Below are 15,226 nucleotides of genomic sequence, written 5' to 3' on the forward strand. Positions count from 1 at the left end.
ATTGATGAGAGAGAAACATCAATCAGCTGCCTCCTGCACACCCCCCACCGGGGATGTGCCTGCAACCAAGGTACATGTCCTTGACCAAATCGAACCTGGGACCCTTGAGTCTGAAGGCCAATGCTCTATCCACTGAGCCAAACTGGTTAGGGCAGAGGACATGCTTTTTTAAAATTGACTTGAGAGAGAGAGGAAGAGAGAGGGAAAAGGAGAAAGAGAGAGAGAAAGGGAGAGAGAAACATTGTTATGAGATATAAGAGTGAGACATTGATCGGTGTAAACCCGCAACCTGGGCACATGCCTTGACCTGGAATCAAACCCTCGACCTTTTCGTGCATGGGATGATGTTCCAAGAGGGCTTTTCTTTGGAAAGAAGATACATTACATATCTGGAATTAATGAGACGTGTAGGCATGGCCCACTTATTTTTCTTTCCTTGGTTTTTTAGAGTGAAGACATAGTCCAGAGAGGGAGGTGTAAAGCTACAGGTATGGGCTAACTGCTGGATGGGTGTGCTCCGTGGGCATCTTTTTAACCTTCTTGCATGAGGCCTGTTGTGCAGATATGAAAAAATTGCCTTCAGAAAGGTGATGGCTTTTTTCCTACATTATGGGATAATATTTCCTGTTCTTAGGAAACTAGAAATATTTTTTAGCCCTTTCCCAACTCTCTTTCCTTAGGTAAAATTTTACAAGGCAGGCTTATCTCCCAATTGAACTACCTGTTGCCTAGTTCTAATAGCTTTGGGAGAGGTGGGTAGAAGGGAGAGGGAGGGAGGGAAGGAAGGGAGGGAAGAGAGAGAGAGAGAGCTGGTAGCAGTATTCCATTCATCAACTACCCAGCTGACTTTCTTTCCCATTTTACTTCATAACTGGAAGACCTCCGAATAAACTAGAACAAGGATGAGAACAGAATTTAATGGACTTTACACAGATAATGTTACCTTCCTGGAACCAGAAATGGTTTGACATACTGATTTTTTAATCATCACTGGACCTTAAATAAAAAATTACAATTAAATTCCAGAGCTAGTTTGGTATCTGGAAGTATGACCTGATTTGAAATGTGGTCACAATTTGACAGTACACTCTAAGGGAGGTTCTGAGCAAATTTTTGCTGACTGCACCAAGTAGAGAAGAGGTCTTTCTCTTGGTCTTTCTCTTTGACACCGATTGGGGGAGGAGACAGTAGTGATTAAGGATGGGGGAGGCAATGGAAAACCTTTTAGATTTCAAAAAGGTAGTGCTTTTTCTCCCTTTCACCATGTCATGTCCTTGCAGTATACCATATATGATACTTTTATAGGCAAACCAACTTGGATACAATAGTCATTAAATTCAGTGCTTTTTGTTTAACAGTGATTTTAGATTTGAATTGAAAATTATTTACAATATTTTTTTATTTGTTACTTTAAAACTTCTTTTTCCCCAAGTTTAGAAAAATTCATTGTCTATATTCTTATTGGAAACTAACAAAGGTTTCTGGCTTGTTTTAAATTATACTTAACTGTCACATTTTTTGCAAAAAAAAAAAAAAAAAAAAAAAAAAAGCTCCCACAAAGTGAAATGCCAGCGACATCATTACCAATTTAGGTCACTATATTTTTGCATATGCAAGATACTGGATTGGGAGCTGTAGGAGACCCAGTGATTATAGTAGAAATAACCAAGTTTTGAAGTGAAAATTTAAGTCCATAAAGGTTTTAAGCTAAATTAAGTTATTCTGGTTGATTATTTTCAAGTTGTATCAATTGCTTCTTTTCTGCATTCCTTACATCATCTAACTGCCAGAAGTTGTGGGGGGGCGAGTAGTCCACTTACCTGTCTGAGGTTAAGACTTCCCTAGATTTTTATACTTTTACACACACACACACACACACACACACACACACACACACACATATGCTGATGGTGATTTTTAAAAAATATTTTTTATTGGTTTTAGAGAGGAAAGGAGAGGGTGAGAGAGCTAGAAAAATCAATGATGAGAGAGAATCATTGATCGGCCACCTCCTGCATACCCCACACCGGGAATGGAGCCCGCAACCCAGGCATATGCTCTGACCAGGAGGAATCAAACCATGACCTCCTGGTTCATAGGTCCACACTCAACCACTGAGCCATGCCAGCTGGGCCTGATGGTGATTTTTTAATGACATAGATTCTTTTTTATAATTTAGCAGTAGGCTCTAATTTTCTGTAAGCTCATCTAACTAGACTTCACATTTTGCCCTTTAAACACATTTAGATTATCAGGGTGGAAGTATAAAATCCCTTCACCTGCTATTGAACTCCCTGGTTACAACACTATAGCCTGACATTTGCATTTACCACCTGTGTTGGTTTTCTTTTACTCTTTTTCTTCTCGCCTATGCTTTGTTCTTTCACTCTTGACAAAACAAAGGCTGTGATTTCTAGCAATTCTTCTAATTCAGTTTTTAAACTGCTTATTTCACTCGGATATTTTAAGTGCAGGTTGTGCTATTATTCTTTTGAGGATTCCCTTATCTACCCATCATTTTAGTTTAAAAAAATATTTTTTTATTGTGTGTGTGTGTGTGTGTGTGTGTGTGTGTGTGTGTGTGTGTGTGTGGTGTTGTTGTTTTTTAAGAGAGAGAGGAACATCAATCAGCTGCCTCCTGCACATAGAATACTGGGGATCAAGTCTTTGGGTCCACGGGACAACACTCAACCAACAGAGCCATACCGGCCAGGGCTCTACCCATCATTTTTAATGATTTGGATTCTTAACCTTTTGCACTCGGATGTCGAGTGTGACTCGACATGTAGCATCGGTAGCAGCTTGATGAAAAAAGCAAGCGAGTGCAAAGGGTTAATGCTATAGCAGACCGATTGCCCCTGCCTTCATATAATAAGGCTTTGAATTGTTGCCCTTAGAAAATAGAGAATATTCTAAGCAAAGAAAACTGAGACAATCAAAGAAAGAAAAGGAACTCATGAATATAAATTCATAATGCGAGGACAGGTGGTAAAAAGGGACTGAGGGAAAGTTAAGTCCTTCTTTTTCAGTGGACCCTTGGTTATAATTCTTCCTGCTAACTCTTTATTTCTAATGCATTCTTCATGGGAAAAGCCTGGAATGTGTTTCTGATTTATAAATTAAAAACAACCTGGGCATTTTTTGTGTGAATAACTCTTGATTCTGTTTTTTAATTTTAACACTTGCATTTTGTATTCCCATAATTGTTTTTATCATCAATTAACTTTGTAACCCTTTTCTAAAATTGAGTGATTTGTGATTAGTTTCTGTGCCTCCCCACCCCAAGCATGTTGAATTTAATTATACTGAGATAACTCTTGTGACCTGCCTAAAAGGAAGCATTCTCCTTCATGTAATAACATTTCCATCTTGTATGATTTTTAAAGCAGTGTTGCTTTATATATCGTAAAGTGGATTTTAAAACATTACTCCAAGTCAATGCTTCTCACATTTGGCTTGGTGAAAATTACTGTAAGGAGTGCACATCCTTTCATGCACTGAGCAGTGCCAGGCTACTCAGTGAAGTCTCCCACATTTAAGTACTCTCTTGTTCTAGATCTGATTCTGATTGAAACAGAGATATAATTACAAGCCATGTATTTTTACTGAAGAATAAAAGCATAACAATAACCAGTGGGATTCTTTAAAATTCGTTGATTCCTTTTAAAGGAATCCTTGAACTAAAAAAATCTGATTTGGTTAACTGATCTCACAAATTTACTCATTGGTCCAGATAACTTACTACAGGAGGAGGAATGGGATCAGCGCCAGTGTACACAGGAGAAACTAGGACATACCTAACGAGTAACTTAACCAGTCCCCGCTTGGGTTCCCATCCTCTGCCTGGCAGCCAGGGCTTGGTGAACTGTGTATTGTGTGCCAGTCTCCTCTCACTTGTCGCTTGTTTTTGCTTCCTCCTTCACTGGAATGGAAGAGGAGAGCTCCTGCTACTTCTGCCTCTAAAGCAGTAGATCAAATGAGCCAGGGTCTCTGACAAATAGAAAAGTAGTTAGCTGCTATTGTACTTTTAAGTTTTGGATGGTTATATATGGATATTGGACAGAAGACACAGTTTCTACGTTCCTCAGTCACATGCAGGATAGGTGTCAGCCATTTCTATACAGATGAGAACAGTTAGGCCTATACTGTGTGTGTTTTTTAAAGTAACTAGACACATTTAGGAGTGCATTCGTTTACCTCTTTACAGGCTGAATATAACTTCTTTTTTCAAAGTTCCCTGTGTTGTTAACTGAGCTTGAGTGAAGTGAAATCTTTGAGGTAAGGCAACCCTAAAGATAAAAATGGAAAGAAGGCCTGTGAAATTTGGGCACCTTCAGAGATACAGTTTTAGAGTCATCGCCTAAATATTGAAATGCCACCATTTGTTGTTTGGAGGGATGTGGAGCTAAATTGAGAACGGGAGCACCACATCTGCCTTATTGCTAAGTATATCCATCTCTACTGCTCCCCACAATAGGATTTTTATGTTGCATTCATTAATCATGGTTTAGCAGGTTTAAAGGAGGACAGAGAACTAAGAGGCTTCGCCTGCATTTCTCTGCCCTTCCTTACATGTTTGAGTGCTTGTCCCTAACAGGCCCCATTTCTTTTTCATTATTAGGAAAGTCAAACAACTGAGAAGATTCTATTTTCTAGTACTCTGTCAAGAGGCAGAATATTACAATTCCATTTTCATTTTTTGCCTTTTAAATTTTCTGGCAAATTAAGATTCAGAGTTAGGAAAGAAGTTCTGCCTTGTGCCACCTAATGAATGTCACTGAAGCAGCAATTTTTAAAGTCCTTCCCTCTGATGAGGAAACACACTTTGCTGTCAACACCATCAAGAAAGCAAGGTCCAGTGCGGGTAGTAGTTGTGTGAGCAGTAAGTTCCTGGTGTCCAGTTCTTCAACCAGCTTGCTCCTGGATGCTTTTGATGGTGTGAACCAGTGGTCCTCTGTATGTGACTATTCTGAGGTAATTTGGACCCAAGCACTGTACTCACTGCTGTCTTTGGCACGTGGAAACTAAGTTTCGACCAAGGCTAACAACCCAGTTTCCAAAAACATTTTCAGACCATGTAAGGTGAGGTGTTTTTTTCTTCCAGGTAGTTTCAGGTTTTGGGGGTCCTCAGAAACTAATTTGCAGGGAGAGGAGTTGGGAAGATGTGAAACAAGTTTGGGTTTCTTCTGCTCTGTTAGCCACTGCTATCTTCATGGATCTGACACTCTATTTATCTGACAGTGCACTTAGTACTGCTTTGCCAGGGAAAATCACACAAAACAAGCCTGGTGCATCAGCACTTTCATTGTGTGCAGGGCTGAGCCTCCCTTCACATGGTCACATCCCCCTTTTAATCCAATGCTCCCTTTCCCTTCCCCAGTCCTGCCTGTTTCTGTGGCACTTACTGCTGGTTTCCCTGAGCTCCTGTTTCCACTTTGTGTTTTTTGTGGGGCCCAGGAAGCTAAAGCTGTGTGTATTTGTGGATCAGACAAGTGCAGCAAGTTAAATATCATTGGCTTCTGAAGGGGAGAGTGAGGTGATGGCTGCGTTTAAGTTGGATTTCCTTCCAGAAATGATGGTGGATCATTGCTCTTTGAATTCCAGTCCCGTGTAAGTATTTTTGTTGTCTAATTTTTTATCATAAGCAGAGGTACTGGGTTGTTTTATTTGTTATTTAATGTAACTGGTTCTTTTCCTTAAAAGTAGAAACAATTGGGTGAGGAAGCCAAAGTCCACGCTATTGTTATTTTCTTTTAAAAAAAATACATATTTTATTGATTTCAGAGAGGAAGGGAGAGGGAGAGAGAGATAGAAACATCAATGATAAGAGAGAATAATTGATCAGCTGCCTTCTGCACACCCCCTACTGGGGATGGAGCCCACAACCTGGATATGTGCCCTAACTGGAATTGAACCAGGGACCCTTTAGTCCGAAGGCCGATGCTCTACCCACTGAGCCAAACCGGCTAGAACTATTGTTATTATCTATTACAGTCTGATTCTATCTCATTACTGCTGATTTCCTCAAATCTATAACGAAGTTCTATATAGAAGAGGGTACATTTGGAATATGACCAGCAAGTGTGCTGGCTCCTGTCCCTCCAAGCTATAATGTTTTCCCATATGATAAGTTCTGAGGTTTGTTTGTTTTTTAAACTGTAGTTTTATTGCTTTAGGTTGGGTATGTAATTTCAAAGAATCTTTTGGGAAGGTATTTTTAATGATGAAATTCTTAGACTCATTACAGAGGATGTATTTAGTAGTGTATGCAGCATGCTGTATTGCCATGTAAACTGTAATTCTGGGTTTTTATTTCTACCCCCCTCCCCCAATTTAATTGAAAATGCAACACAATACATGATTTGGGAGGTATCAGGTGCCCCCACCCTCCCAATTAGATCAATTTTGATTGGCAATTTGCCCAAATAAATTTTGAACATGGGAATGAGAAGCTCATTAGTTGGCAGTACTTGTTCAAGAAGTGACACTGCCATTGTACACACTAACCTGGCCCTGAGTTGTAGCTGCAGGCAATCTGAATTCTGGGCTTTGTAGGTGACACATTTCTAACTCCTGATTTCAGCTACTTTAACCAGGCTTCAGAGTATCTTGGGACCTCAAGTAAATGAGTCTTAAGTTATTCAAAGCCAAGAATATTAAATGTATATTTTCTAGAGAACGGGATAGTTGCAAGTCTTTGAGTTTAGGCCTCCACATGCAAATCAGGCTACCCTGGGATTGGGTCTAACTGATGTGGATAATAGATCCAGAATAGCTCTTCATGGAATAGTTTAGCGGTCCTCAAAGTTAGTTGACTTGCTTGTTTGAAATAGATCCTATGCCTTCCCTGTAGTCTCCAAAAATAATAGTTATTTAGGACTTTATATGAGAGTAGATAACAGGTGAAATCACAGTGAATGGCATCATAATAAAGACTTACTATATAATAAAAATATTCCCATGTACCAGATATATGATCCCTAGTAATAGTCCTAATAGGGCTAAAACTGGCTTGCCTGAGGAGAGTTGGTGTCAACCTTGGGCCTAAAGTGCAATTTTAATGATACACTCTTTATTTTTACCCCTTAGACCAGGCCTCAGCTGTCATTGAGCAGAGTTACCCATCAATTCTTCTCATTATGGCAAGTCCTCGTGCCTCAGTAGACACCATATACCAAAACACACACCATAGAGTTAGGAAGAAGAAAGATCTTGAGAAAGGTGTGTGCTTGCCACCCCTTTCTTGGATTGTAAGCCCGTACTACTTCAGCAGGAGGCTTGACCTCAGTGCTTTTACCTCTGAAGAGATATTGCCTAGGAATGTGATCTAGCAATGTACCGGTATCTTACTTAAAATTTTTTGGGCCCTGCCCGGGTGAGGCCACGCGCCCCTGGGTCCGGGTGAAGCTGGATCCCGGGTCCGGGTGAGGCCGTGTGCCCCTGGATCCGGGTGAGGCCGGGTCCCGGGTCCGGGTGAGGCCGCGCGCACCTGGGTCCCGGTGAGGCCAAGTGCCCCTGAGTCCGGGTGAAGCCGTGCCCCTGGGTCCGGCCGAGACCAAACCAGAGGGTGTCGGACCTGCATTACCACCATTTGTCCACCATCCAGAGCTGAGGGGTCAGTGCCGACATGTACACATAAGGAACTGGTGGACATTGATATTGGGTCTCAAAAGAGCTGTTGGTCCAGAAAGAAACTCACTACAGACTGATTCATTTGCCTGTCAGCATAACTATTATTGCTCGTCTCACATTCAGTTCTTATAAGTATATCTCTAGTGACACATGAAGTATATCTCTAGTGACACATGATCTAGGGGAAATGATGAACAACATAGACTGATGAACAAGAACAGAACCAGAAACAAGGAGGCATCGATTGGACTATCGGGCCTCAGAGGGAGGATAGGGGAGGGTGGGGGGAGGGGGGAGAGATCAACCAAAGGACTTGTGTGCATGCATATGAGCCTAACCAATGAATGGTTAAGTTCAACAGGGGGTTGGGGCATCCGTGGGGAGGGGTATGGGATGGGAATGGGGGGATGAGGACAAATATGTGACACCTTAATCAATAAAGAAATTTAAAAAAAATTTTTTGGGGGGCCCTGGGACCTGACCCCTAGTGCCTGTTCTCACTTGTAACAATGTCCTTGATTCTGCTTTGACCACTCTCCAGCTTCCATTGGTTCCTCTTACTTTGCATGCACTGTAAGATGTGGTTGTTCTCCAGGGGTTGTATCTTAGGTCTTTTCTCTTAGCTCTCGCATTGCTTAAGGGAGTACTAATGTGCTTTTCTGATTCTCAGATTTCTGTATGTATTCCATAAGTGTCCCCTGAGCTCTGTGACTTTGAATATCTCCATCTGAAGGCTTCCCCACGCAAAAACAATCCCTCATATAGTCTGCACTAGAATCCAAGAGTGATTGGTAACTTCTTCCTCTTCCTCATCTCCTTGATGGAGTGATCTCCAAGTTCTAGTGGATTCCCCCTCCCCCCCATTTCTCAGCATTGCCTAGGACTGGTTCCTAATTTTAGAAGCTAGTTTTTTTCAAGAGCCTTCTGATCTCCATATTTCCTCACTTTATATCATCCTCTAGATTATTGCCAGATGTCTTTTAAAAGACAAATGTGATCCTTGTTTAAAAATCTTGGATTAAAGTCCAGTTCTTTCAGTATAATATGGAAAGCCCCTCACTGGTCTCTCTAACCTATTTCTTTATTCTTATCGATTTTCATTTATACATATTTTCTTTTTCCCCCTAATATTCTAGGTTATTTTATACTCTCTCCTTTCTCAAGTCCTTTTTTTTTTTAACTTTCTAATGTTATCTCAATCTTCTCTCCTCTTCCTTCTGAGTCCTTATCATTTCTTCACCACCCCTTAGGCTTTCATACCTCTATGCTATATAGCACTTTCCCCAGCTGCTTAGGCCATTCACCTTTAATTTCTGCACATACTTCCCCCTCCAAATAAAATAAAACTATTAGCCACTTTTAAAGAAAATATGTTTTTATTGATTTCAGAGAGAGGAAGAGAGATAGAAGCATCAATGATGAGAGGGAATCACGGATTGGCTGCCTCCTGCACATTCCCTACTGAGGATCGAGCCCACAACCCAGGCATGTGCCCTGACCAGGAATCAAACCATGACCTCCTGGTTTATGGGTTGCTACTCAACCACTGATCCACATTGGCCAGGCTATTAGCCACTTTTTTTCCCCACAGAACTTTTATTCATTTGCTAAAGCATTTGTTGGGTATTATAGTTGCATCCTTCCACTTGTTCGGTGCCACTGCCTGTAGGACAGGAATTGTTCCGTCCACTTTAATAGACCCTTATAGTGTGTAGTATCTGGCACATTTTAGGAACTTGGAAAGTACTGTTGAATGAACGATAAGTCCTGTGTGTTTTTTTATAATTAGAGATGATTACAGAGATAGGCACTCCAGACATTATTTCCATACCTCAGGGAAAAGGTTGAAAACCTTTATAAGCAGATTGTTAGCTGTTCTATTGTTGAGTGATGTCTTAAAAACCTTTATTGATAGCTTTTTCTAGTACCTAATACCCCAACTAACATAGGAAGAGCTCCCTTTATCCAAATGAAAATTACTTTTTTCCAGCAAAGACACGTTCTGTCTTGTTCTCACTAGAGAACCAGCTGCTAAGTAACTCAGGCCAGTGTTTCTGGGTCCTTTTTATTATGATGTTCTTCTGTGCCAGTTTTTCCATAGTACAGTATGTGAGCCAGAGGGACCTGGAAGAAGTGGGTGGTGGCTAGAGACTGGGATGCAACAAGTATTTATATAAATGGGGGTTAACAGGTAATGAAAAAGAAGGAGAGAGCGAAAAAGATGAGTAATGAAAGGGTTTGGAAATAGTTTTTAAACAGATGTGAAGGTAGTATTTAAGGGTTTTCTTGTAAGAACACATGTGGGCTGGACTATAATGTAATCAGAAACTCTGCAGCTGGAAGACCTGGAAACTATCTTTTATGCCTCATTTATGCTCTCTAAATGTTCTGCGCTCTCTGCATGTGCTGCTGCCCATACTCTTCACCTACTCTGTCACTTTGGTTACAGCACGGCTTTCTTTGCCTTGCCCCTGCCCTTCCAGCCTGTCTTCTGATTCCTCACTCCTTTTCTCTGTCTCTGTATTTTATATAATTCACATAACATAAAATTTACCCCTTTAAATCATACCGTCATTGATTTTTACGATATCCATAAAGTTGTGCAACTATCACCACTATCTAATTCCAGAACATTTTTATCACCCTAAAAAGAAACACTATACCCATTAGCAACCATTCCCTCCCCTCTCTCCTCCCACCCTTTACTCCCATTCCTAGGGAACCACTTGTCTACTTTCTGTCTTTATAGATTTGCCTATTCTGGATATTTCATGTAAATGGACATACAATATGTAGCCTTTGTGATTGTTTTCTTTCACTTAGCATGTTTTGAACTTCATCTACATTGTAACATGACCCTGTCATCTCTAGCCACTGCCCTTTTGTCAACTTAACTCATACTATCTCTAGTTGTAGCTTTCCCACTTCTGACTTCACTACTAATTGCCTGTTTCTGTTAACCAATTCCAGGCTCTTTTGAGCAGTGCTGTGCAATAGAGCTTTCTCTGATAATAAAAATGTTCTGTATCTCTGCTGTCCTATGCAGTGGCCTCTCGTCACATGAGGCTAGTGTGACTGAGGAACTGGATTTTTAAAATTAAATTTAAATAGCCACAAGTGGCTAGTGGCTGTTGTCTTGCTCAGTGCACTTGTAGAGGAACTCGATTAGTCAAGCCTATCCTTCTGTTTTAAACATAGGTCATGGTCTTAGGTTTCTGGCCAGCCAGTGGATCAGCAGGGCCCCGGGGATGGTAAGGAAGTGGGACAGAACATCAGCTCTCTTCTCCGAGCTGGTTTTGGGCTAGGAAGTTTCAAGACGGGGAAAGATAGGAGAAAGAGAAAAGGGAGTTCAGGAGTTTTGAATAGATATATGCTTTGAAAATAAAGCTTTGTTTTCCCTTTCCTGTTTATCTTCCAAGTGGGTTCTCTACTCTGTTTTCCTATAACATGTTTCATGAAAAATCAGGTAGACAAGGAAGCCTCTGGGTCCTGATTGCTCAGTTTCTCATTTTTTTTATTTTAATTTATTTCAGAGAAGAAGGGAGGAGAGAGAGATAGAAACATCAATAGTGAGAGAGAATCATTGATCGGCTGCCTCCTGCACACCCCCTTCTGGGGATGTGCCCGCAACCAAGGTACATGCCCTTGACCGGAATTGAATCTGGGACCCTTGAGTCCGCAGGCCGACGCTCTATCCACTGAGCCAAACCGGTTAGGGCCAGTTTCTCATTCTTAATGATTTGCCAGTTGCTGCCATTATTGCTTCTGCTGTCAGAAGCAGAACATAGAGGTGGGTTGGTGCCATGCCTCTTCCCTAAAACACTGGCTGCCTTCTCATCTCCCTTCTTTCCTCACTGCTGTAGACCCTACTTTTCCTCTCTTCCCAGTTCAGTACCTCCACAGAAGATAAGAATTCTATAGACTTGCCTTTTAGAAATGACAGGTACTTCCCTGGCCGGTTTTGCTCAGTGTTTAGAGCATCGGCTCATCAACAGATGGGCCTCGGGTTCAATTCCTGGTCAAGGGCACGTACCTTGGTTGCAAGCTCAATCCCTGGCCCTGATAGTGGTGAGTCTGGGAGGCAACCAATCGATGTGTCTCACGTGGATGTTTCTCTTTCTCTCTCCCCCCTCCTACTCTATTTAAAAACAGTAGAAAAATATCCTTGGGTGAGGATTAAAAAAAATAAAGAAAGAAATGACAGGTATACTATAGATACTTCTCCAGAGGGTTGCTGAATTCATTGGTTCTTGAGCAGGTGTAAAAAATACACATAGGCCGAAACCAGTTTGGCTCAGTGGATAGAGCGTCAGCCTGCGGACTGAAGGGTCCCAGGTTCGATTCCGGTCAAGGGCATGTACCTTGGTTGCAGGCACATCCCCGGTAGGGGGTGTGCAAGAGGCAGCTGATCAATGTTTCTCTCTCATCAATGTTTCTAACTCTTCCTGTCTGTAAAAAATCAATAAAATATATTTTAAAAAATACACATAGTTCATGATCACTGATCCTAAGGAGCTCTCCATCGGTGGGAGGTAAGGCATAAATATGAGAATGGATTTAGTGGTATATAAATGCCATTCCTGAACCATGTGGGATCCTTGGCATATCACACTGGGCATCTTGTCCCAGATGACTTTTTAATGCAGTGGTTACTTTTTGTTGTTTTTGTTGTTGTTTTGTTTTTGTTTTTTTTAGAGAAAGTGGAAGGGAGGCAGAGAGACAGAGAGAAACATTGATGTGAGAGAGACACATTGATTGGTTGCCTCCTGTATGTGTCCCAACCAGGGCTGGGGATCAAACCTACCAAGGTACATGCCCTTGACTGGAATAAAACCCAAGACTCTTTAGTCTACGGACCGATGCTCTCTCTATCGACTGAGCCAAACGAGTTAGGGCTGCAGTACTTACTTTTATATGTTTTTTTTAAATATATTTTTCTTTATTTCAGAGAGGAAGGGAGAGTGAGAGAGAGAGAGAGAGAGAAACATCAATGATGAGAGAGAATCATTGATCGGCTGCCTCCTGCATGTCCCCTAGTAGAGATCAAGCCCGCAGCCTGGGCATGTGCCCTGACCACTGAGCCACACCCGCCGGGCTGCAGTGGCTACTTTTGTTTTATTTATTTATTTAAATTAAATATATTTTATTGATTTTAGAGAGGAAGGGAGAGGGGGAGAGAGATAGAAACATCAATGATGAGAATCATTGCTTGGCTGCCTCCTGCACGCCCCCCACTGGGGACCGAGCCCGCAACCCAGGCATCTGCCCTTGGCCAGAATCGAACCTGGGACCCCTCAGTCCCCAGGCCAACACTCTATCCATTGAGCCAAACCAGCCAGGGCATGCAGTGGTTACTTTTAATTTAGGTTGAGGATGGAAGAGCATTGTTGCTCATCTCTTCAGACACAGTAACAGTTGATGAGAAAGCTTTTGACTGCTTATTACATATACATAGGTATACATGTGGTTGCTTCTCTCTTTTCTTTTTTAGATTATTTGTAGCTGATGTTATCACTTTCCTTTCTAACGCTGTCTTCATGAGCTCCAAAGAAATATTTTTCTTATTCATCTGACACAGTGGCTATGTATATAAATGCCCAGTATTTATTGGAGGAAGGAAGAAGTCAGTGGATAACTCCAGTTGCATGATATCCACAGCATCATGAGCCTGGCTCGATAACTTGCTGTGCTCTAGAAGTGCTTCTCATAATGGTGAAGGACTGTGTCCTGTGCTTCTTCCAACTTGTAAAATACAGTAAAAACAATTGTAGAAAACAAAATAAGGTGTAAATTTGTATTTTGTGTCTTTTTATTTTATTGGATTGAACATTTACAAAATTACTTGGTCCAGTTGCTGTAACAGTTTCTAAAGAGTTAAGTTTGAAGATTGTCCCTGGTCCTTGGGTACTTTGAGCAGCACTACTCTTGTGGATTCTTGTAATGAATTGGCATTGGGGTGGGGAAGTTAATGGAGTAGGTGGATTGAAGACCTGGAGGAGGATTGGGAGAATAAAGAGAGAAAGGAAGATCGTGTGTCTGGAATTTTGAGTTTTCACTAAAACTTTTGGATAAACCACAATTCACATTTGTTGACTGTGTTTATGCTTTTGCACTAAACAATGATGTAGAAAGTTTAGAAACTGCACACAAATATAGATGGAAGGGATAAGCTGAAAGCATTTTCTTATAATGTAATAAAAGTTATTAAAACCCTGCCTCTTAAGTAGCTGTCAGCTTCCTTATCATCAAAACATTCTGAGCACCATTGGTTTTCTATGTTAACCCTCCCTAGAATAGAAGTAGGAGGAAAGATTAGCAACATTTTAATAAAATATTATAATTGGTCATTAAAGTTGTTGGCAGCAGTTTATAGGGAGTGACACTCATTGTTTCACTAGTCATAATCTATTTTTTATTTTGTTCTATTTTTAATTCAGTTTATTGGGGTGTCACCAGTCAACAAGATTATATAGGTCTTAAGTGTAGATTTCTATGATACATGATCTGTATATTGCTTTGTGTGCCCACCATCCAAAGTCAAATCATCTTCCATCACCATCTCCCTTTACCCTCTACTGCAGGTAGATTGATCCTGTGACAATCAAGTAGTCATAAGAGATAATAGCTGCTCTTTAATTTGTGAGCCCTCTTTATGCACAGCATTTATTTTTATGAGGGTTAGTTGATTAAATAGGGGAATTGTTGAGAACAAGAAATTTCTCCCATCCCACATTGAGTATGTGCTTACTTTGAACCAGGCACTATACCAAGTGTAGCTACAACCATGAATAGGAAATAAAATTGTTTCTGCATTCAAGGAGCTCTATACTAAGAGCTAGAGAATGGGGACCCTCTACAGACATAGCGACAAGAGTTGGTTTAGCCTGGCTGGAGTGGCTCAGTGGTTAGGTGTCAACCTATGAACCTGGAGGTCAGGGTTCTATTCCTGATCAGGGCACATGCTTGGGTTGCGGGCTCATGGGGGTGGGATGGGGCATGTAGGAGGCAGCCAATCAGTGCTGCTCTCTCATCATTGATGTTTCTATCTCTTTCTCCCTCTCCCTTCCTCTTTGAAATCAATAAAAATATATGTTAATGCTAGGTTCAGTAAAGGTGATGTGAGAATAGCCCTGGTGGGTGTTCAGTTACAAGAGATTTCAGAATTAAAAGACAGTGGTTGAGCTGCTTTCGTAGATTCATCATTCTCAATGATCTTCAAATATGATTCAAAAGATAGTGGAATATATATATCCCAAGAAATCAGAAACACCAATCAGAAAGGATATATGCACCCCTGTGTTCATAGCAGCACAATTTACCATAGCTAAGATTTGGAAACAGCCTAAGTGCCTATCAGCAGATGAATAGATTAAAAAAGTATGGTACATCTACACAATGGAATACTACCCTGCTGTAAGAAAGAAGGAACTCTTACCATTTGCAACAGCATGGATGGACCTGGAGAGCATTATGCTAAATGAAATAAGCCAGTTGGAGAAAGATAAATATCACACGATCTCACTCATTTGTGAAATATAATAAACAACATAAACTGATGAACAAAAATAGATCCAAAGACATAGAAGTATTGAAC

At 40.9% G+C, this 15,226-nt stretch overlaps 1 protein-coding gene across 5 annotated transcripts in view; it reads left to right on the forward strand.

Moving 5' to 3' along the window:
* Window positions 1–15,226, forward strand: part of CELF1 (CUGBP Elav-like family member 1) — a 76,866-nt gene that overhangs the window by 38,663 nt on the left and 22,977 nt on the right. For 3 of the 5 annotated variants that reach the window (XM_028153442.2, XM_054725617.1, XM_028153439.2), the window contains exons 2-3: window positions 449–488; window positions 5,458–5,610. The exons of 1 other annotated variant lie outside the window; for it this stretch is intronic. In XM_028153442.2, the coding sequence (XP_028009243.1) occupies window positions 5,540–5,610 (71 nt within the window). In that variant the 5' untranslated portion in view covers window positions 449–488; window positions 5,458–5,539. The remainder of the gene's footprint in view (window positions 1–448; window positions 489–5,457; window positions 5,611–15,226) is intronic. One more of the 5 variants, XM_028153448.2, reaches the window with a different exon arrangement.

Source organism: Eptesicus fuscus, chromosome 13, assembly GCF_027574615.1.
Source record: "Eptesicus fuscus isolate TK198812 chromosome 13, DD_ASM_mEF_20220401, whole genome shotgun sequence".
NCBI classification, from domain to species: Eukaryota; Metazoa; Chordata; class Mammalia; order Chiroptera; family Vespertilionidae; genus Eptesicus; species Eptesicus fuscus.